Below are 24485 nucleotides of genomic sequence, written 5' to 3'. Positions count from 1 at the left end.
AGAAATAGTCTAATGGTTCGGCTAACCTCCAGCCAGGACAACCGCTCACGCCATCACCGTGCACTCTAAACAGGAATGCGCCTATGTGGGAGTAAAAAGAGGAGTAATCTGTCCTGTAGCGTACTCCCTTTTGTTAAAGGTAGTGCGCTAGAGGAGAAATTACTCCCTTTTTACTCCTTTCTGTTTAGAGTGTTTAGTATGGGTCTTAGTGACAGCTCGCGAGACTTGGGAAAAGGACGTCAGAAATAGGTACAGTAAGCACCCTTGACTTCGGTTTTTACTCATGGCGACCGGCACTGCTGGCTGTCGGCAGCTGCGATAAATTAATTTATTACTTTTGTCTAAAGCGCGTTGGGATAATACATACAGTTTCGCGCGCCCTGTGGGGTTGACCTGCAGGGTTGACTTGGTTTTTTTCACTCGGCCGTAGGATTACTGCTTGTGGCTTTTTCCTTTCTTATTCGTTCCCAGAAAACATATATTGTATGCTGGCGTATATGCGTTTAACCTTTTCCTCCAAGCTTGCTCAAATGCTGAAGCGTTGCTGACGACGTGCATCACGTCGTGCTCTTCCAACTTGCAGACCTGCGCACTGCGGAGCGGCTAAAGGCCAGTTGGAGACGCTGAAGATTTTGTGGCAGCACGGCGCCAACCTGTACATGCGGAACCAGCGTGGGGACCTGCCCCTCCACGAAGCCGTCCAGTCCGGCCGGAAAGGTACATTTGAGCCCTTCATATCACTGAAGAATTTAGAGTTTATTTCAGCGGTCGTGACTTTTGAAATTAAAATTGCCACACTCTAATTGCTTGAATTAGCCAGAAAAAGCCAAAATTTCAACGTAATTGTTCTGTTCAACATATAGTTTCCAACTGTTCAACATATAGTTTCCAAGGAAGTTAAAAACCTTTCCGTGGTTTAAGATGCCGTGAAGTCAGTCTAGACCCTGTGCGCTTCATTTTGCTGTGTAGGACTAAAAATAGGCGTAGAAGAGTAAGAAGCTTGGGCAGGCTGGTGTTTGTCGGTTTTCTGTAATTTATATTGATGCTTGGTGTTTTATGTTTTTATCGTCCATTTACAATGTATGACTACTGCTGTCCGAACACTAGAAACAGACAAGCCGGCCCTCTCAATCGGTTCCCAGCCTTTTGACAAGACAGGTACCGTGCTCAAGATGGCGGTACAGCTGCCTTTCCGCTTCTTAAGAATTTCCATCTTGTTAGGTTATTTAGCTTACCCTCTATTACTACAGGAAGAAAAGTTTACTACATCAACTTCGTTATGACAAAATACCAGATATCTCACTTTGTCAGCACGTTTAGACCCACCGCGAGGGTCTCAGTGGCTATGAGGCTCGGCTGCTGAACCCAAGGACGCCCTCCACTCCTGCGTCTCTTATAATAATAATAATAATAATAATAATAATAATAATAATAATAATAATAATAATAATAATAATAATAATAATAATAATAATAATAATAATAATAATAATAATAATAATAATGGGTTTTGTGGGAAGGAAATGGCGCAGTACCTGTCTCGTATATCGGCGGACACCTGAACCGCGCCATAAGTGAAGGGATAAAGGAGGGAGTGAAAGGAGAAAGGAAGAAAGAGGTGCCGTAGTAGAGGGCTCCGGTATAATTTCGACCACCTGGGGATCTTTAACGTGCACTGACATCGCACAGCACACGGGCGCCTTAGCGTTTTGCCTCCATAAAAACGCAGCCGCCGCGGTCGGGTTCGAACCCGGGAACTCCGGATCAGTAGCCGAGCGTCCTTCTCTTATATCTCATGTGCAGCTTTTGGACGTTAAAACCCACATACTTCACCGTACCTCGACGGGTTCAGCAGTACTAATAGATGAGAGGTGCAAACAAGTGTGCGGTACAGCTTATCTTCGGGCTCCATAACTTCACATCTCTCTAAAATGACAAAATGGGGTGCTGAGCTCATTAGATACGAGGGCCAATGCCAGCATAAAAAAATATTAACCACTTTTTGATTTATAGAGCACTCCCTGGATGGAATTGCCAATTTATTTATTTATTTATTGTACCCTCTAGCGCTATGTCTTTACAGGGGAAAGCCGGATAAAAGGAAAAGATGAAAGTTACGCCAATGTGGCAAACACAATGTATAAGAAAATATATGCATAAGGAAACACCAAAAACACCAAAAACAGGATGTAGTTTAACAAAATCCACGAAAAGAGCTAAACAATGCATAACAAGAGCGATAAACATGTTTTTAACACAGAACTCACGTTACAGAGTCACGCTATATTACACCAACCAAATTACCTTGCGAGATATTTTTTTTGTGTGTATGAACTTGCGGTGAAGTAGGCGACCACGGCCACTTGTGTCAAAACACGCTACATTCTCTGAGTGACGCAATGGTGCAGAACGGTACAAAGCAAAACGCTTCCTGCTCCTCGCGCAGACCTGGTCCAGTGGCTGCTCGAGCTGCAGCCCTCGGCGGTCAACTCGCCCAACAACAACGGTCGGTGCGCGCTCCACGTTGCAGCCATGGCCAACAGCGTCGAGATGTGCAAGGTGCTCATGGACCGGGGTGCCGAGGTCAACCCCGTCATGAGGAACTCCAAGGTGCCCGTCCGCTTTACGTGCCAGGCCTTCATGTTGAAGAACGTGTTATAGTCTCGATATTGGAGGAACTATCGTCACTGAATAGCACTTGTGCACTGCCCCTCTCCCCTTCTACGTTGCACACCACCAGTAAAAGCATAGAGACTGAGCCCAATAACGTAATAAGCTTACATGCCGTTTCTCTTTCCTGTAATCCACGCCCGCCATGCATGCGAACGCAAACGGTGATTGATGCAATTATTGTCTTTGTTCGCTAATGACAATCGTCGACGTGAAGCGTGTAAAAAATATTGTACGCATTGCGTCCAACCTTTGCGAGCAAGCGTAAAATGTTCAAACCGACGTGTTCACCCTTAAACTTCCGTGCCCTTTCTCTCTCCGTTACTTTTCACGCAGGGTCAACTGTTGACTCCACTGGACGCATCCCTTCAGCGTGGCAACCGAGGATGCGCCAAGTACCTGCGCCTGCACGGGGCTCTTCCCTTCTGCAAGATGACCGACCGACACGACATCGACCGGTGGCTGGAACACAGGTACGCCTCCCAGAAAAGGCAGCGAATGCCGCACAACACAAGAGTTAGAACGAACCATAAATCCATCCTTGGGACGGCGCTCAGAACAAGCCCGGAGCCACTGCTATCGCGTAGAGCCGGAACTGACTATTCTACGCAGTCATTGGGCGCTCCGATACGTATTTTTTGGCAGCAAATGTAAAAATTTAAAGCAGTCAAATATCTGGTTGTTTATTGTTCCTTAAAACAACTAGCCTTTGGGCCTAGCTTGAAGAGGCTATAGCCTTTTCGGACTGCGTGCGTAAGATAGACCTGCTTCATTTTCCCCTGCCGTAATTAGTGGGTAATCATTGCTGCCGAAGCTCATGCTCCTAAAGGACAACCGGCGTCTTTCCTGATTGAGAGACCAGGCCTTTCACTTTGTTAAGCCTGCTAAACAAACCAAGTAAATTCCTCTTACAAATATAGACCCGGCGCTGAGCCTAGGATTTCTTATCAACCTCTGTATTGTCGATGTCGGGTTTACTTTCCTATCATATCATCGAATGATCAACTCGGAGGCAAGTGCCTTTATTTTCTATCATTAATGCTGCTCTTGCTCTCATATCCCTGCTTATTATTATTAGCCCTTGCGCACTTTTCTAATTTGTACTAATTTGCTATTACTTGAACGTTTTGAATTCCTGCAACATTTGTATATGTGTATAACTTTGCTATTAACTCATTAGCGCTTCTGTAGCTGTGTAATTTGAGTTATCTGTGTGTACCTTTTCGCATTTTTGCTTGAGTTTTACACATGTATTATTTTGATATGCAGTGAAAACATTTGTCCTCAACGATTTCTTTGCTTTCAGTGCATGAATTCATAACTAGCCTTTGGCTAAGGATCCAGACAGTGATGACATGTATTGCATTAAAGAAATGAACATAATAAAGGAATTGAAACTGAATTTATTATGGTGGTTCACTGGCGCAGCTTCAGCATCAACAAGCTGCACAAGACGGAGCAGCTGTGCGACTCGGAAGCGCCGCCAGCCGAGGCTGCAGCCCAGGGAGGAGAGATGCAACTGCTCGACGTGAAGCACGTGCAGACGCTCGAGTCGTCCGTGCAGACCGATTCCGGCTACTTCGAATCGCGAGAGTACGGAGCAGCTAACACTGAACGGCTCCTGGGAGACGTAGAGGCCGTCACGAAACAGGGTACATTCATCGAAGGGGGCCGCACGCTCAAGCAGGCCATCATCACCAACGTGTACGTGAGGACTTCCGGGGGAGCCAGGGTGCACCAGCCAAGGCGGAAACGGGGCGGCGGTGAGTCTGTTAATTCTCTGCTTTTGCGTGGTCTTTCGTCGCTGTTGTGAAGCATCTCCCTGACATATTTCCCCCAACTGGTCGACTCAAAATCTACCAATCATGTGAAAGTGCACATCATTATTCACTTCTCGTGCGCGTCGACAGCAAACGAGACTACACCTGGCATCTTGTTCGAACAATCTTGGTGCCCGCCCAACCATGCTGTGCCGCTTCTGTTCGCCTATCTGTGCACCTAGAAGCTGCTTTCGGATATGTTTTGAGGCGGTTTCTTCTCGTTCATTAAAAATTCTATATAAACGTAAGCATTACTGCGTTAGCATTAGAGCCCCCCCCCCCCCCCTTGACGAAAAAAGTGACCTGTGTACGGCGGCGTACGGGGTTGTGTACATTTGCCACCTGGCAGGTGTAAGAGCCTCTTGCCACCATCTGCCACCTGGCAGGTGTCAAACTGGAGGAAGGGAAATGCCCCTTTCTACTTGTAGGGAAGAGCAAGGAGAAGCTGGAAGGTGGCTGCCCCGGGAGGCGCGAAAAATGACTTTCTACAATTGATAATTACTCATAATGACTGCGAATGACTCAGCATTCATGAGTCGGAAGTCTGGTTCAGCAATTAAAAAAGGAGAATACCTAATGCTAACACACTATCTAAGCATGATGGAAATTAAGCGTCCCTGTAATTTTTGTGTCGGATTCTACTGTCGAAGCTAAGGTGTTTGATGATGTGTTTTTTTTCTTAACGAGGCTGCTTAAAAATGCGAAACAGCGTTGCGCACTGAGGATGCGTTGTAGCTTAATTGTGAGGATTTTGGGCCCATGCTGTTATTTGCATCGGCAGATGTCTTGCATATTATCTGCGCTGGAAACTGGCGTCTACATGGTGTGCATGCCCTTGACCCAGCAAGCAGGTATGTAGCAATGACAAACGCAAATTACATCGCTAAGCAGGACGGTTGCCTTCAAAAAGCCGTTTTTTTTTTTGGACTTGACATTTGACTCTGACAACATTGCCGTGTTTTGGTCATCGTGTTCGTTTAAAGCCCCACACTATTCATGCAGGTTCAAAAGGAAAAGGAGGCGACATGGCGGAAGGGAGCGAAGAGACGGAGGAATACTCCTCGTCGGGCGAGGACCGACGCGCTGAGAAACGAGATGCCTCTCAGAGGAGGGGTGGCCCACAGGAGGACCAGGCTGCGCATAAGGAGTCTAGAAAGAAGCAGGTCGAGCTCGATTCTTCCACGACTCATCGTGTCGTCGATGAGGTCATTGTCAAGAAGAGAGACGGCATGGAGGGCCACATCATAAAAAGGATAACGCGTCGGCCCTCCGGCGGCGAAGGTGAAGAGGTCAGGGTAAGCGGCGAGGTGCGGGACAACGTCGAGACGACGCCCGAAGGGTTCACATCAGTTACGTTCAGCGAGCGAAAGAGCAGCGAGACGGGTCGAGCTTCCTCCGAGGAGGACACCAGGGCCAGGCTGCTGGGCAAGGAGTCCTCGGCCGCTCGTACTCTAGGACAAGTACCCGAAGGGGCATCGCGGCCGGAGATGAAATCACCAGCGGTCATCAGAGCCGCCGAACGGTTCCTAGCTCTTCTGTCAGCTCGTCACAGCAAACTTCAAGCTCAGGACAGTTTGCGAGAACATACTGTAAAAGAGACGAGTGAAACAGCTGCAGTGGAGGAGACAACCGTGCGTTTGGAAAGGAAAGCTGAGACCACAAATGTGGAAGAAAAGGCGAAAAAAGAGAAGGCCGCACGTTTTCAAGACAAAGTCAAGCAGACCGTGAAGCAGGCTAGGCGAAGCCCCAAGGAAAGAAGTTCTTCATCAGGGCGCAGCAGCTCGGAAAGTGAGTCCGCAAAGGCTAAAACAAAAGGAAAGGGAGTCAGGACAAAGGCTGCTCCTCGGAGTCTGTCACGAGATATGTCCGGAAGACATCGAAGACAGCGAGAGGCAGATGATTTTGGCGCCAAGAAAGAGAAACCGGAGAAGTCAGCACGACGCGCTGGTAAACCTTCTAGGGATGCGGAACCTGTAGATCGAAGTGCATCTGAGCAAGAACGGAGCTCTGCAAGCGACGTAGCAAAAACTAGAAAAACGAAGCAGAAGGAGAGAGAAGTTCTAGAGAAACGTGACCCGAAAGCGCGTCCAACTAAGGATGCCATTTCCGCTAAGAAAGCCAGCGGCAAGCCTACAAGGGTACCCGACCAACGAACTCCGGCAAAGACTGAAGATCCTTCGTCATCTGCAGAAGATTCAGACAGCGCTGAAAGTGAAGAGGACAAGCAGAAAGCGAAGCCAACGAGGACGTCAGAGTCCAAGGCCACAGCAATGTCATCAGCAGCTGCAAGCACTGGCCCTAGTAAAGAAAAACACGCAACAATAGACGAGCGACTTGAGAGTGCTACCATAACTAAAATGCATCGCGAGTACGAAGAAATTGAGAGCCATGCGACAATGGCGGAGTTTTTTAGCGAGACCAGTATGTCTGACAGCGCTCTCGAGCAAAGGAGTGACAGGCTCGTTGCCAGGCGGGAAGAGGGCACCGCAGTAGAGGCTCTAGTACAAGACCCACCAGGGAAGCCAAAGAAAAGCGCCAAGACACAACCGACAGAAGAGGCACATAGAGCCAAAGACACAGCGGAGCGTAAAGGCTCAAGGGAAACTAAAGCGAAGGACACTGGGACCAGCCAACCCCGGGAACACAGAAAGCAAAAAGGCACTCGGAAAGAAACGCCTAGTGGCAGCGATGTGGACGGCCAAGAAGACGACACAACACATGACACCGTAGACCGAAATTCGAAAGATGGCGCTAAGGAAATGAGTGACCGCGTTGTGACAGACGAAACTGAGAAACGCTATTCGAAAATCGAGGAGAAATTCGTGCATGAAGTATCGTCCAGTGAATCTGTTGCAGAGAGCCGGAGTGAGTATGTTGAATCGGATGACAGGTCTTCAACGAAACGAACTGTGTCGGAGAGAAAGCTGGGAACAAAGAAAGAGCAGTCAAAGAAAACCAAAACAGTAGTAGGCTCCACATCTGATAAAAGAAAGAGCGGCGATAAAACGAAGCCTCGAGAAAGCAAAGCACCTACAGCAGACAGGCCAGGTCGAGACCATCATGGAAAGGACAGTAGTGCTTCCGACGAAATAGTCTCGACAGAAGTATGTGAAGAGGAGATAATTGAAAAACGTGCCACGGAACTGAGTGTCGTCGAAGACTTGGAAACAAAAGTGGCTGATGAAATTTCAAGACAGGCTGATGATAAAACTAAAGTATCATCAAAAAAGAAACCAGGTCGAAAACAGCCGGCCAAGGAGAGATTGTCGAATCAAGAATATGAAGATGGCGGCCGTCCTAAGAAGGCGGAAAGCGGACGGCCTCCCGGCGACCGTGCAAGGCGGGAGAGACGCGACAGTAGTGATTCTGTTCAAAGCGGTGCTTCGGCAGAGGGTGTGCAAGAGAGCTTGAGATCGTCCCTGGAAACAGTGAGTGTCACAAAAGAAACCTCTAGAATGCACCGCTTCGAAGAGGAGGTTAGTTCTGAAGAAACTACCGAAAAAACTAGAAAAGAGGAAGTTATAGAACGCACATCCGAAATCACCGTTGAGGGCGGTGAACCCGTAGCGACGGCCGAATTCACCCCATCTGAAAGCTTACAGAAAACTGATTCAGTAACAGAAGAGGAGGGCATAGAGAAGGGAAGGCTTTCTAGCACGGTCGCCGAAGCGATTGTAGACCTGTACAGTCGCGTTCAGCGCTCCTCGCCTGGAGACAAAAGTGCTTCGGGGCTTGAGAAGCAACCATCTCCAAGCTCGAGGCGAGCCTCACCAGAAGGCATTCGGACAGAAGACACATCTCTCAAAGAGGCTTCTAAAGAGACTGAGGAGACGTCAAAAGACGAAGACCAGGAGTCACGCATGGATGCGTCAAGTATTCCTCCGCTGGTTGCTGAGGCAGTCAGTGACCTTTTCGCTCAAGTTAAGCAGCTTGCGTCAACCAGCACAAGTCCTAAAGAAAGACCGCCATCCACACGAGACTCGGCATGCAGCCCAGTTCTGGACCCAGAGAAAGTTGAACGCGCGTGTGGGTCCGATGATATTGGCCTGGTAGATGCCGCTTGTAGTACCAGGCATTCATCGGTTGAACTTGCTGAAAAGGGCGTAAGCCCGGACGAAGAGGAGTACACAGCAGAAGCTGCTTGCAGCACCGTTGCAGAGGAGACTGAAAGCGTCGCTTGCAGTCCTGCTGTGCAAAAGGTAGATGCGTCATGCAGCCCTGCGGAGTCTATCGACCAGCCCGTAGAAGACGCAACCTGCAGCCCGATAAGCACAGACGTTGGAAAGGGTCGAGAGAGAGCGGATGCTTCCTGCAGTCCCATCCTCGAATTGGCCGAAGAAACGCCAGAGATGATAGACGCCGTCTGCAGTCCTGGTTTGGAACATGCTGAGAAAACAGATGCAGCTTCTAGTCCAGCCGACATTACGACAACAGTGGACGCTCAGAGCAGTCCTGTGGATGTGACCGCTGACCAAAAAGAGAGTGCTTCCAGTCCTTTCTTTGCCCTGATCCGACAAGACGAACAGATCAGCCCTATGATAGTTGAAGTTCATGACAAAGAGACATGGACGGGCTCAGCTGAAGACATGACTGCGGACGCGTCGTGCACGCCCCTGATGTCTGAAAAGACGCCAGATCACGCCGAACCCATTGAGAAAACGGATACCGCGACGTCCCCTATGGACCAACAGCCGACAAGAGATAGCGAGTGCAGTCCGATTGTTGTCGAGGGGAGGGAGACAAGAGACGTTGCCTGTAGCCCGCTTGAATCAAGTATACCCGCTGAGGTACGAGACGTCGTCAACACTGCAGTGAGCCCAATACGCCTCTCTGACGAAATGTCGGACAAGGCTACAAGCCCACCCGAGACCCTTACGACAGTGCACACTGGAATCAGTCCATTCCCTATGACACCCGGCGTTGAGCAGGCAAGTAGCCCTCACAAGGGTTACACGAAAGACGCCTACAGCAGTCCTCTTGAGCAGTCCGCTCAGTATCTTGGTAGGGCTGAGCCTACGACCGCTGCTGAAAAGCCTGCCATGGCCGATGTATGTCTCGGCACTTCACCAGATGAGCCAAAGATCAGCAAAGTGGAATTTGCCGATGCGTCCTGCAGCCCAATTGCCTTTGAGTACTCCCGCTTGTCTCGTAGCAGCAGCGGTTCTACGGAAGTGGACATAGCCGTGAGGTCGTCGTCGATAGAAGAGGCCACCAAGACGCCCATGACCGACATCGCTGCGATTCCAGCGTTCGCAGAAACAGGCACAAGCCCTATCGGCGAAGTGCGGACCGTTACGGAAAGTGATTCCGCCGGCATCCAGGCGGAGCCGACAATCGCTGACAGTGGGACGAGTCCCTTGGCTTCTCTTGCAAAGACCAGAGGAACGTCTACGGAAGGCAAAGAAGCCGAGCTTGCTTTAAGCGACAGCTGCACCAGTCCTCTGGACAGTGTCACTCTTGCCAGATCAGCAGCGACTAGAGACGCCGCGAACAGCCCCATTGCGACCACGGACACAATAGCAGTTGGGAAAAGGACACTGAAAGATGTGGTTCGGCTTCGGAAACCGGGACCGCTACGAAAGACTAAATCATGGGATGCCGTGGGTTACGGCAGTCTCGATGATGTCAGATCTAGAGAGCTCCTTTTTCCAGACATTAAGCACCCAACTAGGGCTGCTCAGTGGATAACACCAGCAAGTGGTCTGACGTCTCCTGTAGAAGCCGGCGGTGCAAACGTGGACAAACTGAAACTGGAGGACACCCTGCAACTTCAGAAGCTGCCGTCTATCATAAAGACGGCCAGCACCCCTCCAGATACTGCAGTAGCAGGACAGCAGGGTGCTGATAGTAAACGGGGCAGCCCAAGCGGCATCCAGGAAGAGAGAGACAAGAAGAGTGTGTCCCTGCAGCCGGTCGGCATCAAGCGCCATAGTCTAACGCAGTCCGAGCACGATCGATCTCCAGAATCGAGCGTACGCAGCTCCGACTACACAGCGACGACGCTGAAGGACTCTGGCTTCAGCGACGTAGAGAAGCATGCCACTGGAGTGTCTTCCGCCGAGGAAGACGACGGGGTTGATCGCCAGGGCGCGCTGTCGGACTCTGCAGCTCAGGAGTTGGAGTTACAACGCCGAAGGCTTCTGCACTCCAGGCGTAAGATGAGAGAGGGGGAAGACGAGGAAGCATCGCCTGGTAGGGATGATACCGATGGAAGTGCGGCTGAAGACAGCACAAGAGCGAGAAGGCCTGTGTCTGAAGAGCGACGTCCTGAGGCCGAAGCCCGTGAAGGTCCACGTAAGACCAAGGTAAAAGCTAACGGCAGAGGTGATAGCGGTAAGGGCCAGCGAAGACGCCGAGGGCAGCCTGAACTGCGACCTCTCTCGGAGCGCACGAAGGTTTCCGAGGACCTTACCATGACCGTCCAAGAAAGCCTTAGAAAGTGAGTTCCGCACAATGGCTGGCTCTTCATTGCTACAGAAAATTAAGACTCCCATGCTAGTGGTAAACTATGTGTGTCCCGTAAATGGTCCTTGGACCCAGTAAGACCCCAGGCTGAACAAAAACCAAACAGCACATAGAGCTTACATTGTATGTTTTTAATTTGTACCCTGCTTTGTCCTGTAAGCTTTCGTGCAGACAGCACGAATATTGTCTTGATCATTTTATTGTCGTAACTAGTGACAGTACAATGTGCCAGCAATTGACTTGCATATCAGATTCCCTTAACCAGCTTGAAGACATGCTGAACAGACATGTATGCCGTCCTGCTACTCAAACCACACATTGTCTAACTGTATTTGCAAAAGTTTAGGCCTAACCAGATTGCCGTTATTTCCTATCTTTATGCACTAGACATACAAGAAGGTTCGCAAGTGATGTAATAAGAGTTTCTGTCACCAGCGTTGCTTTACTGTGGGCGTAATTCAGGTACCGTGTGGAGCGGCAGCTCTTCAGCGAGCTGCAGGAGTTAAAGCGACACCAGATCCGCAGCGGCCGGACGCACGAGAACGTGCTGGTGAAACGACTCGTGGATCGCTTCCGAGAACTTGTCCTGGCCCCGGGCATGCGAGACTTCTCGGGGCCCTACACATTCCGAAATTACGAGCGTTACCTCTACGGTAAGGAGCAAGCGGCTATAATCTTGGGTGACTGAAAGATTACCTTGTCTGATTTTGGGGTCGAGGTGGAAGCTCAGAAATAGTTTTTTCACTGACAGTTGCCGTGAAGATTGAGTTATATAGCGGCAGGAACCATACTGGACGAGCTTTTGGATCCTGCTGTGAAGTGAAAGGGATTCAGAACAAGCTGCTCCTGTTGGTACAAATATTTGAGCGAACTTCTTGTGCATCACAAGCTCCTGTCTTCTCGTTACGGAAAAGCATACTCCTTGCTTTGCTGTCGCTCAATCTGAGTAAAAATATCGCACTGTTTTCATCTGAGACCGTTGAGTTTTTTTAAGCAGTTTGGACAATACGACGGCTCCTAATGTTATGTCATAAACTGCGAGCAGTCATGTTGACTGGCTACGTCAATGGTTTGCTTAATTGGACTAAGGCGAGCGCGCAGCCATCGCTCGTTCATTTTACTTGTGTTTACATTGCATAAGCAGCGTCACGTGACCTGCATAGCATTCAAGCCGGACGTCACTATCTTTTTCCTCCTTTCTTTTTGCAGGTCAGCTCAGAGACCTCTCGACGTCAAACGACGGAAAGGTGCCAGCTAAATATAGGAAGGTGAGAATATTGTACTCCTCACAGGCTCACGTATAAGTTCCTAAGGTATATCATGATTTTTAGAATTGAGTTTTGTGCAGTCGTTTTTGATCGGTGGCCAATAGGAAGCAAATCGACGCAACATGTACGGCATGGTACAGTGACTTAAAATATGAGCAAAAAAAATAAATTTATTCTGCTTGCTTACTCGGGATGACATTGCTACCGGTGTGGCCGCAAGTGACGACTTACATTGCTCATTACCACTTTTGGAGGCGACACCTAATACTAGGGTTGAACAGTTGCAGAGAAAAGCAAGAGTAAGGAGATTTGCCACGCGTATATCGATGTCTGGTTAACTACCTAATGGTTAACTACCTGGTCTGGTTAACTACCTGGACTAATGGTACAGAAAGATGGGAAAGAGAGAGGGGAGGGCTGAGGAGGACAGATGAAGCGCGCACCTTTCACCACCTACATATTCTGTGAACGGGCGTTTAATGCCTGCCGACATAAGCTGCCGCAGCAGTACATTGGCTTTTTCGTACTATGGAAGTATTTGAGTCCAATGTCGAAAGTGTTAGCCTCCTAAAATGTTCTTCGTAGCGCGGGCTCAAGACCGCCTTGCATGCAAGGCTAGAAGCGGGGGAGCTTTGAAACGGGCACAGATGAAAAGACCTGTGTACAACTGGTGGTGCACTGCGATGGTTTCGTTGTTTTTGCCATTCAGTACGTAGCCATAAAATCATACCTACACTGTACTCCAGAATAGCAGTCTATATACACTGTAAAGGACTTAATTTTCGCGGCGACCTAATTTTCGCTCTTTTCCCGAATCGCACTAGAATAACTTCGGCAACATGCTGGCCTATTGCGCGAAATTATTTTTCTGATTTCAGATCATGGTCTCCTATTCATAACTAGAAGTTGAGAAGTTGAGAAAAAAAAATGTGTAAACTCCCCGTAGGCTGTTTCTCTTCCCTGAGAGAGAATGCTCGTGGTTTCCAGAAATAGCTCGCTTCATTTGTCATGGCTGTATCTTTAAAATTTACCTCTTTTTTATCCTCCCCTGAATTCCTGCTGCGTTGTATTACGCGAGAGGAGGACACCAAAACGAAAAAGCCACACGCCTGCTTCATCATCGTCAGAGAATTTCTTGACTTTCGGGAAGATGCCGAAATTAAGAAGAATACTTCCACTCTGCTTCGAGAAATTTAGTGCTTGCGAAATGCCCTTAAAATACGAATTTCGCTCAACTCGCCAAATACTGAACTTACGAAAACTTATTATTTTACAATATGCGGGGTTACCAGTGGCCTTAGGTAAAACTTCGTGAAACTCCTACGCAAGCGGCGGATGCCCATTTAACGTGCGACGTGGTAATGCGAGAAGCACTACCGAGTTAACTGAAACTCCAAGCGCTTCTAGTTACGTGCATTTGGGTGGATGGCAGGCCGGGAATGCCTTCGTAAAGTGTCGTCGAGATACTGCCGGTGCTGAACTGGAACGTGACTTATCTGTGCAAATTAGTTTTCACAAGAGCCCTAGCGCTTGCACCGATCACAGGTTTTACCGAACTCCGGACGTAGCGAAACGATGTATCGTTTTATCCCAATATTTTTCACATTATTTGTTTTTTTTTAATTCTGTTATATTTGTTACTCCCACCTCACGCGACTTAGGATTCTAGCCTTAGGTATGCCGATGTGTTTGCAGAGAATGAAACAAGTGCCAATGTAGCGCATGACGCCACATGGAAACATAATTTAGACGTCTTTGGGGCTGTTGTTGTCTTTGTGTCCAGCACTTGAAGCCGACTGAGTCAGTTCCACTCTTTAGGGCCTCTGTGAAGGCACGCGCACCAAGGTCTGGGGATGGCTTGTAATCTGTCGTCACGAGTTGTCATCATGTTGCGTGCACCTTAAAGCACGATCACGCTATTAGCCTGAAGTGCTTTCACGTGAACATTTGGCAAAGCCCGTTCATCTGTCCACTTGGACGAGACATAACATTCAGACGGCTGCAAAATTTCGAGCCAATCACCATCGTCTTCTTTGAGGCGTCAAGCACATATGTAGAATGGGTATTACGAACGATGCGTGTAGGGTCATGAGGCGGGTAAGGTCCAGACATTGACTCAAAAGAAAGCGTAACCGGGCGAGTTTAATGATTCGAAAGAACCTCATTCTCTCTTCTTCGGCAAACACTTGGACACTTGCACACAGATTGCTTTGCAGGCGTCGCCTACGTACAGTCGGGACAAAGGTCTGCGGGCGTCCAGTGGTGATAGTTCTGGCTTCAAAAGGTCTGCAGCGTATGCCCTCGTACAGCGGCATGAAAGATATACAAGCGAAACAGGCGCGTTTTCTTGCAAAACCCCCGCGATTTCCAAACAACCTTTACCCGAGGCTTCAAGGCGAGCCTTCAAGCCCGTTGGCATGCATCTGCAACCACCGTGGTGTTGGGCAGCCGCGGGTCTTCACAAGAAAAAAAAAAAACTTGTCCGGCCTCAACGCTGCGGGAGATCCTACTATATAGGCGACATACTGAGGTCTAGGAGACAAGTACCGTTAAGGAGGCACTGTGTTTGCGGGACGTCCGTCTCGACTGTGGGCATGCGCGGCGGCTGCAGAAGCCTTCTCCTCATCGTCTTCGGAGCGTGTTCGGCAAATTGCGAGGCCTCGATGACCTCGCAAGGAGGCGTCGCGGGGAAGGGGGCAGGTCACGGGTCAAAGTTGAGGTTTCCGCGAAACGATCTGCATCGTTGGTGCCGTGTTTGAGCATCTGTGTGTTTGTCTTCGAGGCGCCGTTGCGAAGGGCCGCCCGCGTTAGCGACGCCTTGGCACTCTTTGTACTTACCCACCGTCCCACCCCCCCCCCCCCACACACACACACACTTGCTTCTCTTCGTTTCCGAGTGTTCCGGGTCTGAATGCCTCGTCTTTTGTCTTTTATGCCCGTCGAAAGCGGTTGCAGCTGACACGCGCTTGACTGTATTACAAATGTCGAGATGCGGACCCTGGGTGCTCGCGGTCAAAGAGCCGTTGTGCGTAAATGTCGTAAGCGACGTGCTTCCTGCTGGGATTGTGCACACTTTGTGAATCAAGGGCAACCGGAAGTGGGCGTGCGTCCGTTTAGCACAAGCATTTCCTCGTTATGCGAGGAAATGCGCCGGTTACATAAGTGAGGACGATGCAGGCACGTCCTATAATATGTTGTACGGCTCAGTCAGTGTCGGAGGGCAATTGGTAGCGATGAATCGCTCGTGGTATTTCCGTGTGCGAGGTATAGATAGCTGCGCTCGGAAGCACGCCAAGCTACGAGAAGGGCGTCCGTTCAGCCATTCATCATAACACGCTAGGCGTATGTGTGTCCGATGGTGCCCAAGCCACTTCACGGAGTGGAAGAAAGTGTGTGAGAAGGCAGTACACCTGAGGTCGCTGTTGGCAGTTGACGGATGCGTGCAGCACAGCTGAGCAAAAAGCAAGTGAGTTTTTTTTTTCTGTATATGAACACATGTAACGACCCGATAAAAAGTATTTGTGTGCCGTTGAAACGTAAGTGTCGGAATAGTTGTTGCTTCCATGGCTACATTAGCTACCAGATGAATGAATCACCACAAAAAGTGTTCGGAACACTGAACCCATGAAGAAGCTGAATTTCTTCTTTGGCTAGATACGTGGCCAGACATTGAGGGGTGCATTTTTCCGCTAATGCAGGAAAATGCAAGTCACGCCCTTTATTTCGTGACTGCATCCATAGTATGCCAAGCAGTTTAGCTTTGTTGTGATTTTTTGTGTTCTGGAAACTTTTTGTGGCTAGCCTGCACAGCAAACAGAGAAAGCGACTGCCAATGTTACAGGGCCATCGTCCCCGAGGTTGCATCAGTCTATTTCGGCATATTTTCCTTCTAGGATTCCAAATACGAAGATTCCACCGCAATCACAGCTTTGTTAAGAATCAAACTAGCCTAAGCTTAGAGCATCCAACGTTTTTCTTCACTCTATCCCGAACTACGACCGATCACGATTTTGATATGAGCAACTTCATTGGCTGCTCATCTTAAATTGTATAATTGTATAAAGTAGCAGCACCCTGCAGAGCGTTCTAAAGCAGGATTTCTCGCGTGCTTCGAGCGCGTTTTTCAAATGATGCACAATGAGCAGAATACAATACAAGCAATACGAAAACAAGGCCACCGCCCCACGCTTTGCATCAGCAAGGGGCCTGCGGGGCCTACCTACCAAATATCACGTAAATTCATGGCTTCAGACTTAACGGCACAGACTACACCACATGGCCTCAATATACGATTTCATTCACTGGGTATCATGTTCCTGCACTAAAAGAGCAGAGTTCAGAACAGGATAAACAGGGGTATAATTTCGGGGAGTAATTATGGGGCTGAATAAATGAAATCCTCAGGAGTTGACTATGAGTCTGTAGTTCCCTTGAACGACAGTAATAAATCAAACGAGGTGGCACTGAACTATAACGTGCTGAATGCAGTACTTCCATGTGCTTCGGAATACACTGGCAAGCTTGCACCGTTTTCACGTAAGTAAAGGTGCCTGTGCGCTCGGTAAAGGACGAGAGCCACGCCTGAATCCCATCTCAGACGTTTGTGGAGAGTTTCTGGTGCTGATAAGAAAGTGCACCCGTGCCATATTACACGTGTAAGCCCCGTTTACACCCGTCTGCGCAGCGGGAAGACGAGGACGAGGAGTACGAGTCCGGAGCCGTCTCGGATGGCCCGCTGGAATGCGTCAGCCGGGCGTACGGGCGCAGCCGGCCCGCGGACGACTACGGTGCCGGAACAGGTAGCTCCATCTGGCGGAGAGCGCCTACACTGTCTTCCTCTACTCGGCATTGCCTGTCATTCGACGCAATCACTTTCATTCACGTTTTAACGCGACAGCGTCGCAGACAGCCGGTGTCGTTGGCGTCTTTGGCCGTGAGCGAAAAATGGCGCATCTAGGTGGACACCTGAACCGCGCCGTAAGAGAATGGATTTTCTTTCCCTTACGGCGCGGTTCGGGTGTCCACCGAAATATGTGAGACAGGCGTCCTTTCCTTCCTTAAAAAAATTTTCATTTTCCTTGCTTTACGGCGTGGTTCGGGTGTCCACCAATATATGTTTCCTTTCCTTAAATTGTCCGGGCAAGGGGTCGCACCGAAGGACGATAGCGTTCCGTGGATTCCTTGGCAGTGCTGCAACACGCTGCGCGGCCTGCTCTTAAAGTACACATAGTTTTCATTTCATCGCTGTACTGTAGCACTCGTGGTACCTCTTAAAGGGACACTGACGACAAATAGAAGGCGGCCTGTGTGATAGAGAGCCCAGTTCCAATCATAGACAATCCCGTCGAAAACAAGGGTTTTATAAGCTATATAGAAGACTAAAAAACAAAATACAGCTACCGCCATCAGCGGGCGATTTTGCAGCTAAAATACGAACGTGGACATCGAATTTGGGGCGCGAATCTCAGAGGCTACCCTACACCACCATTCAATTCGAAATGGTGGCAACTCGCCCTTTTTCGGTAAGGACGTGACGAGTTTGAATTGGCTGGCGGCAAGATTTTTAAATCCTGTTTTCTCGCCTATAATTTCGTATTCTGCTGCCGAACGTACCTCAACATATGCAGGAAGATTTGGATAATAAAGTTTTACTGAGACCAATAACTGAAAGAAGTTGTCCTCATGCTCCCTTTTAGCTCTAATCTAAATATCACGTGAGGTGAAGCGAACCCTTGTCCTCACCTTTAACAGCATTTCGTTCTTTTGAGTAGCCCTAAGTGCTCCGGTATAGAGCTGGTTGGATGCCGTAGCGGCGGTCGCAATATGATAGAAGCTACGTGCAAAAACGCTTACGTACTGCTGTTGTTGTAGGCTTTAAAAAAGTCCAGGTATTCGAAATAATTCCACACGGTCTAGTACGACGTGCATAATAATGGAGAGTTTTAGCATATCTGAGACGTTCTAGCGTAGACGCCTACCGGATTAACGCATGCCATCTGCCCAATCGGATTTGCAAGGTCGGAAGTAAGGTTGGGCGCACACCTGCAACTTAGCATGCCCAGCATGGCACCCGGTAAACTTGTATACGTCTACGCTAACACGTCGCCGCTATGTTAAAACTCCCTAATACTGGGTTTTAGCATTGGTTTGGCTCTTGGGCAAAATTAAAAGCAATTTCACGCGGTAGCATAGCTGCTGTCGCCAGTGAGCTTCGCACTTCAGATCGGTAGAATAAAGCGACATATTTACCTCAACATAACTCCGCAGAGCGGTCAAGGTGGACAAAATGTATCTGAGCTATTGTTTCTTGATTTATGTCAAAGAACCTTTAAATTGATATCACGATAACGTCCACGGAAAGTGACGGAGAACATTTTTCTTTATCGCAATAGCAATAAACAGGAACCGATTTTCGTGAAAATAAAAAACTAAAAACTTAAGTTTCCACGTGTCTTTCCAGGAGCAGCCGGCGAAGCGGAAGTCAGCGAACACGTCGAGCCCGAAAACATTGCAAGACTTAGCAATGCGGCAATGGCATCCGGAGAAGAGGCTGGAACGGCGACAGGGACAATGGCACCCTCCCGGAAGACCCGGCACATTCAGCCGTCGCAGCCCGTCGGTCGCAAGAACCTCTTGCCGGCGATCTTGCCCAGCCCGCTAACGAGCATGTTCACCGTGGTCAGGGGTGCACCGCCGCTGCCTGCCGCCCGCGCGGGCTACGGCCACGTCCGGTCGAGGGTGTTCCCTCAGAGGCCTGCCCAGAAGGTCAACCTCACCGAGCCGGACAGGTCACCCAAGAAGACTGTCAGGGCAAGGAAAGAAGCGTCGACCAGCACGTCCGAGGTGCTGAGCAACCAGGCCTCCAGGCTGAGGGCGGAGAGGATTCGTAAACAGAGAGAAGAAGAGGAGCGTGTCAGAAGGAGGAGGGAGGAGATGTCCTCCAGGGCTACGGCAGAAGTCACGTCACGCCTGCACGGATCCGTGCAGAACCTACGCAGAATCTCCGAGGAGGAATCTCTAGAGAGAGCTGCTGCCACGGACGGTGCTCTCTCAGAACAGGAAAGGCCGCCAGGGCGGAAAAAATACCGTTCGACCTCCCTTACTAGGGACGCTGGAAGACGAAGCGACCACGAGGCACGGAAAACAGCGGCAGCTAGTGCGGTTAGGGAAACGCCAGCGACACGTACCTCAACGAAGGACAAAAAACTTGCCCCCATGGACAAGCCATACTCGAAATCCCAGGAAACGGCTCAGACGACTGCCGATGCCAGCAAGCCTGTCTTTCCTTACCTCAGGAAGCGAGAAGGGCGGCTGAGTGTGGCCAGGGTGCAGGAGTCCAGGGAATCTGAGACTTCGACCATCTCTAAGAGTCACCAAGCTAGCGTTCAAGACAGGAGGACTACCTCCCAAACAGCCCAAAAGACAGCGGAAGTGTCATCATCTGAGCCATATGACTCCCATTATGCAGCCAGACCAACGGAACCTGTCACTCCGAGGCGACCGTTCTCTAAGGCAAGGGAAGCGACTGCGGCAACGCCGAAGGAAAGCTCGGCGCTCTTGCCATTCTGGGTGCCGCACGATGCTGCCCGTAGGGACGTTCTTGCTAAAGAACAAGAACAGCAACACCGCTCGAAAGTACGCGATTCAATGGGCGAACAGCAAGCCGTGAGGTTCAAGGACTGGATCAAGGCTCGCCAACGAAGTGGCGCCGCTTCGGTAGGGCGAGCTTCCACCACGACGACGGAAGCGTCCACGGAGGCCCTGGCCCGGGAAGTTCGGCTACGCGAGGGCGACTCGAGCGAGACGGACTCGGGTCACGAGGGCGACGGCATCCTGCCGGACGACCAGAGGGTCAAGGAGGTCCTTCTCGAGAGAGTGAGCCGGAGCCTACGGAAGAACGTGCTCCCGCAAGATGTGGTCACCATGCGACTCAAGCCTTCGCCGCCGACCGCAGTCGCCGACCAGATCGAGGCCATCACTCGCACCGTGCGCATGAGCGAGTTCCTGGAAGCTGCCCGGAGAGATATCGTGGTCAACTGCATCCAGCTCAGGCCCGACAACGTGTCCGAAGGCTCCCCTCCTTCTTCGCCGGAAGAAGTGCCGAGTCCGGCGGCGAGCAGCGGTGACGGCGGCAGCATGAGCGATGGCGGCGCGGTCGAAGACGGCGACGGGGTGCTCGAGTTCGAGATCCGCCACGGCCGTGAGAAGAATGTCTTCTGGCTGCCCACCAACAAGATCAGGGACAACAAGAAGTGGCAGGTCACCTTCATCGTCACCAGGACTGACCGCGAGTAGAGGACGGCGGCACTATTCTTTCCCGCAGCTGAGCTCCTCTCTGCAGAAGTTGTGACACTTCGTATAGTCACGCCGCATGTGACGTATCTTTTAAAAGATTAGGAGGTATTGTAAGCTGCGCACCGCGTGGCCACACTTCTGGTTATAACTGTGCTGCCTTGTTCTTGTGTTTGCTGTTGGTTTAAATTAGCAATGCAATAATTGTCCGTTCCAGCTACAAAGAGTCACAGCACATCTACAAATGGCGCACGTATCAAGTAAAAAATCTGCAAAAAGTGTGTGTGAATGCGACAAGGTAAGGTCATTTGCCGAGTAAACATCAGGGAAGCATATCCGTGGCTAGCATGATCAATGTAACCTTGCAAGCTTTTACGTCCTGGCAGTTGTCTTGCTGGCTGTAGCATGTGTGGCATGCGTCTATCACTAGCATTCAGTCGCGGGACGCGTAGACCATCGAAGTGTCGTGCTGAGCTCGTGCATCATTATGACCACAAGAACAGTGCACAGCTAATTATATATAGCCTTCTAGTAGTGCATGTAAAGTACGTCGCTGAGAATACGGCGATTGAAGACCGTTTAACACACTTCGAAGACGCGCAGCCGAGCAGCGGATATTTCGTATTAAACTTATGACCGACTTGATCGTTTCAAACGCCTCGCAAGAAAGACAGCATGAAAGAATACATAGCCCATACCTCTTCAAAGAGCAAGGAAAGGCAGAACAAAGTTATTTCGGTTTACCGTCGGGAACCAGCCCCGCAACTTCCAAGTTAGCACTGCTGAAAGAAACTGAGTATGAAGAAACACGTGCGAAACAGGACAAAATGGGAGCTTTTTTATCCACACTTGCGGTGCACACACAAGCACAGTTTTCTTCCCTCAGACTTGTCCATATTTGTGTTTTTGTATTGTAACTTCAATACCAGGATGATTTTCGCCCGCTTTTCCTGCCCACGCTAAATTAGAAGGGCTAGCTTGCTCTAACAGTCCAGGCAGTCTACAGCTCTATCAGGTTACAGGGATAGGGTCGGCGATAAAACAAATACTCAGTTTTTCCCTCTTTTTAACATTCGGTCAGTGAAGTCACGGACTCTGCACTCTTCTAATTGTCGTCCACAGTGTAAGCAATATTTCGACGTTGCGCCATCAATCTTGTGGGCGTTATTTTGTCCATTTCGTTTGAATCGAAAATGTCTAATTTGCTTGAACAACGACAAAGCTCGAAAAGTAAATGTCTAGTTTGCGTTGTTGTCTAGATCAAGAAAAAACAAAGCTTTCGTAACGGACAGTTTTGCCATCCATGCCCAACATTCTTGGACAAAAATTTTGAGCATTGAAAAACTGTAAGATACCGGTATGGAAATATTGAAGGTAGCGGTTCATTCTTTGGATCCATAGCAAAATATTTCTTTTATGGTGTTTCCATCGCTCGCATCGAGCTGCCACGACTGCCATAAAAAACCAATGCGGAACGCTTGTGACGAAAGCAATGAACGCTAATAGCAAAAAAAAATCAAACTTGCTTACGGGAAATCTGCGGATATATTGATTGACATAGCGAAATCTTGCAATATATGAAAAAAAATTGCACTCATAAACTCTTTCCTGTTCAAAAACGATTTTGTCCAGAATTGTTGAGTATGCTGCGGGGTCAGTGGCATAATTTGGGAAGTATGCGAAGAGCTCTTGCATATTTTGCATTCTTTTGGGCACTAATGTCCTTCGGCTACCCATGCGTTTCTGGTGTCTTTACCTTAACCTACCGAACTCTGATTTCATAGAATGTAAGTGCGACGGCTCCGAAATCAGCGCCACGAACAGTCTTCATGAAGTTAGCGTGTTGAGTTTTCTAAACGCACATCTTGAGAACATGATGGCTTAGGCGACTGCTACAGCAGGTGGCCAATGCCATACCTCGGGAGCGAGAGCGGCTTCCCTACAGCAAAACAGCGCAGTACATAACCATTCTGCAGAGGACAGCACATAGTTAAAAAAAGAAACGCACCCTTGTTAGTCTTTTATCTTCAGAGCGTCTCTGTTTCTAATGCTATTTAATCCTCGCTGATCTCTAATATTTGCTTAAATAAGTCAGTGCTGTTAACTCTCTGGTCTCCCCCATGCCCTCCATTATCCCCCGTTTCCATCAACCTTGGCGTTCCCGCAGGATATGTATCTTTACACAATTATGCCTTTAAAATGTGTGCTGTGCTTCCGACTCGCAGTTTTTACGGCACTTGACAACTCACCTATCAGCACATGACCACGCACGCTACAGGTGTTGTCCGTGAAAGACAGCACGTCTCTGTTGATTTTATTTCTCTTTCATCAACACCATAGTTTTTCTAAGCCCCTGGCGCTAATCTGCAGGTACAAGAATCGTAGTGAGAAAATGTTTTCTAATAGGACTTTGCGCAGTGTATAATGTACCGTTACAGTGTTACAACGCGCTGTTCAAGTTAAGAAAAATTTCTCGACGCCATTTGTTTTGCCAAGCAAAACAAAGGTGAAGTCATTATTATACGGTTGCTCGTTTTATATTTATGCTATATAACCCGAAGAAAGTGTTGTAAGTGTTGTACGACTGCCATGTAATACTGTTAGTATAGTTGAAATACTTTAATACATTTCAATTTTTCTCGGACTTTAGACTATAGGCTTCAGAACACGGTTTCATGCGCACGCATTGTAACAGAGCGACCATGCTTGTTGTACTCGTTGTCATGATTGTGGCAAATACATCTGTAGACTTCTCTCGCATCTTAGTGTTTCTTATCGTTCTCGTGAAAGGTGACCGAAAAAATTACGGGGGCGCTTAATTATCATTATGCGGTGACAATGCGTTATCGTTAGACGTTCTCCTTGCTTGAAGAGCTAAGGCTGCCTCTTAGCGCATTATTCAGCGAAAGCTGATTGGGCCTTATTGCCATGATAGCCACCCGTCGAATTGTTCCAGAGGCAAGCACCATCAGGTTGCGCAATCCTGCGCCCTCGTCAGACCCTTCCCTGCCCACGGTAACCACTGTGCGGGTTCTTGTGGCAGCCACTTTCCGGCCTCTCCCTTCACTTTCCCCTAAAGGTCATCTCCCCTGACATTGGCAGGCGGCAGTTGGCTGGTAGGTGGCAGGTAGTGTACACAACACTACAACGCCGGACCCGACGGACATCGCCTTTTCTTCATGGTGGGGCTTCTGCCAAGTGGCTCCTCTCCTCCTGTCTCTCCTCTCCCCTATAATGGAGAGGAGTTTCCCTCTCTTCAACGCAATGCTGATTCAACCGCACTCGTCGAAACAGTAAATGCATGCAGAAGAAGAAAACATAAGATGCAAACAGCAATTTCGCATATTATGCTGGCTGCTAAAACCATCGCCCCAAGCACGCGATGTCGTCGTCTTGCTTTCACATTTCAAGCAAGCCAAAACCAATTTCCTCTCGAATGTGCTTCGCATCATTATAAGTTTGCAAGACATACAAGCGAAGAGAGACAGCCTTGTCTGTTTCCACGTGTTCGCGTTTTATCTATTTTCTTACCAGGAAACAAATAGCAGGCTGCGCCGATATATCCCTCTCGACGAGTACGCGCAAGTTTTTAACACGCCCAGCAAATTCGAAGAGCAAGTGTAGACGGATGACTAGCGGTCTCAACATTCATAAGATGCCACCTGTGGTTCGTTGTTTCTCAACTTTACCCTTTCTGTTAGAAACGAAATGAAAGAACGAAAGCATAAAATGTTGGAGGACTGAAGCGCTTATGAGATGACGTGAAAGCGTGCGCCGTTTGGTGCGGCATCTGATGCTGATGCGACTCTTGAGAATTTTTTTTAGAATATTCTTTTATTAGGGCGACAATATACACCGTTACTTAGCATCAGCAAATATTGGCTTCCCATTCTGAGCAGTTTGGTACCTTTGAACACATTGTTCTTTTTTTGTTGTTTTAATTAAATAATTGATCAATTACACTCCAAAT

The 24485-nt window shown here is 49.0% G+C and overlaps 1 protein-coding gene across 1 annotated transcript in view; it reads left to right on the top strand.

Moving 5' to 3' along the window:
• Nucleotides 1-21948, top strand: part of LOC144133069 (uncharacterized) — a 35471-nt gene extending 13523 nt beyond the window's left edge. The window contains exons 6-14 of the mRNA XM_077665900.1: nucleotides 584-717; nucleotides 2447-2610; nucleotides 3007-3143; nucleotides 4099-4433; nucleotides 5493-10929; nucleotides 11418-11608; nucleotides 12165-12223; nucleotides 16908-17022; nucleotides 18684-21948. Of these exons, the coding sequence (XP_077522026.1) occupies nucleotides 584-717; nucleotides 2447-2610; nucleotides 3007-3143; nucleotides 4099-4433; nucleotides 5493-10929; nucleotides 11418-11608; nucleotides 12165-12223; nucleotides 16908-17022; nucleotides 18684-20518 (8407 nt within the window). The 3' untranslated portion in view covers nucleotides 20519-21948. The remainder of the gene's footprint in view (nucleotides 1-583; nucleotides 718-2446; nucleotides 2611-3006; nucleotides 3144-4098; nucleotides 4434-5492; nucleotides 10930-11417; nucleotides 11609-12164; nucleotides 12224-16907; nucleotides 17023-18683) is intronic.
• Nucleotides 21949-24485: the final 2537 nt, after the last annotated feature.

This window comes from Amblyomma americanum, chromosome 5, assembly GCF_052857255.1.
Source record: "Amblyomma americanum isolate KBUSLIRL-KWMA chromosome 5, ASM5285725v1, whole genome shotgun sequence".
In the NCBI taxonomy this organism is placed as follows: Eukaryota; Metazoa; Arthropoda; class Arachnida; order Ixodida; family Ixodidae; genus Amblyomma; species Amblyomma americanum.
This window is presented reverse-complemented; position numbering and strand designations above follow the sequence as displayed.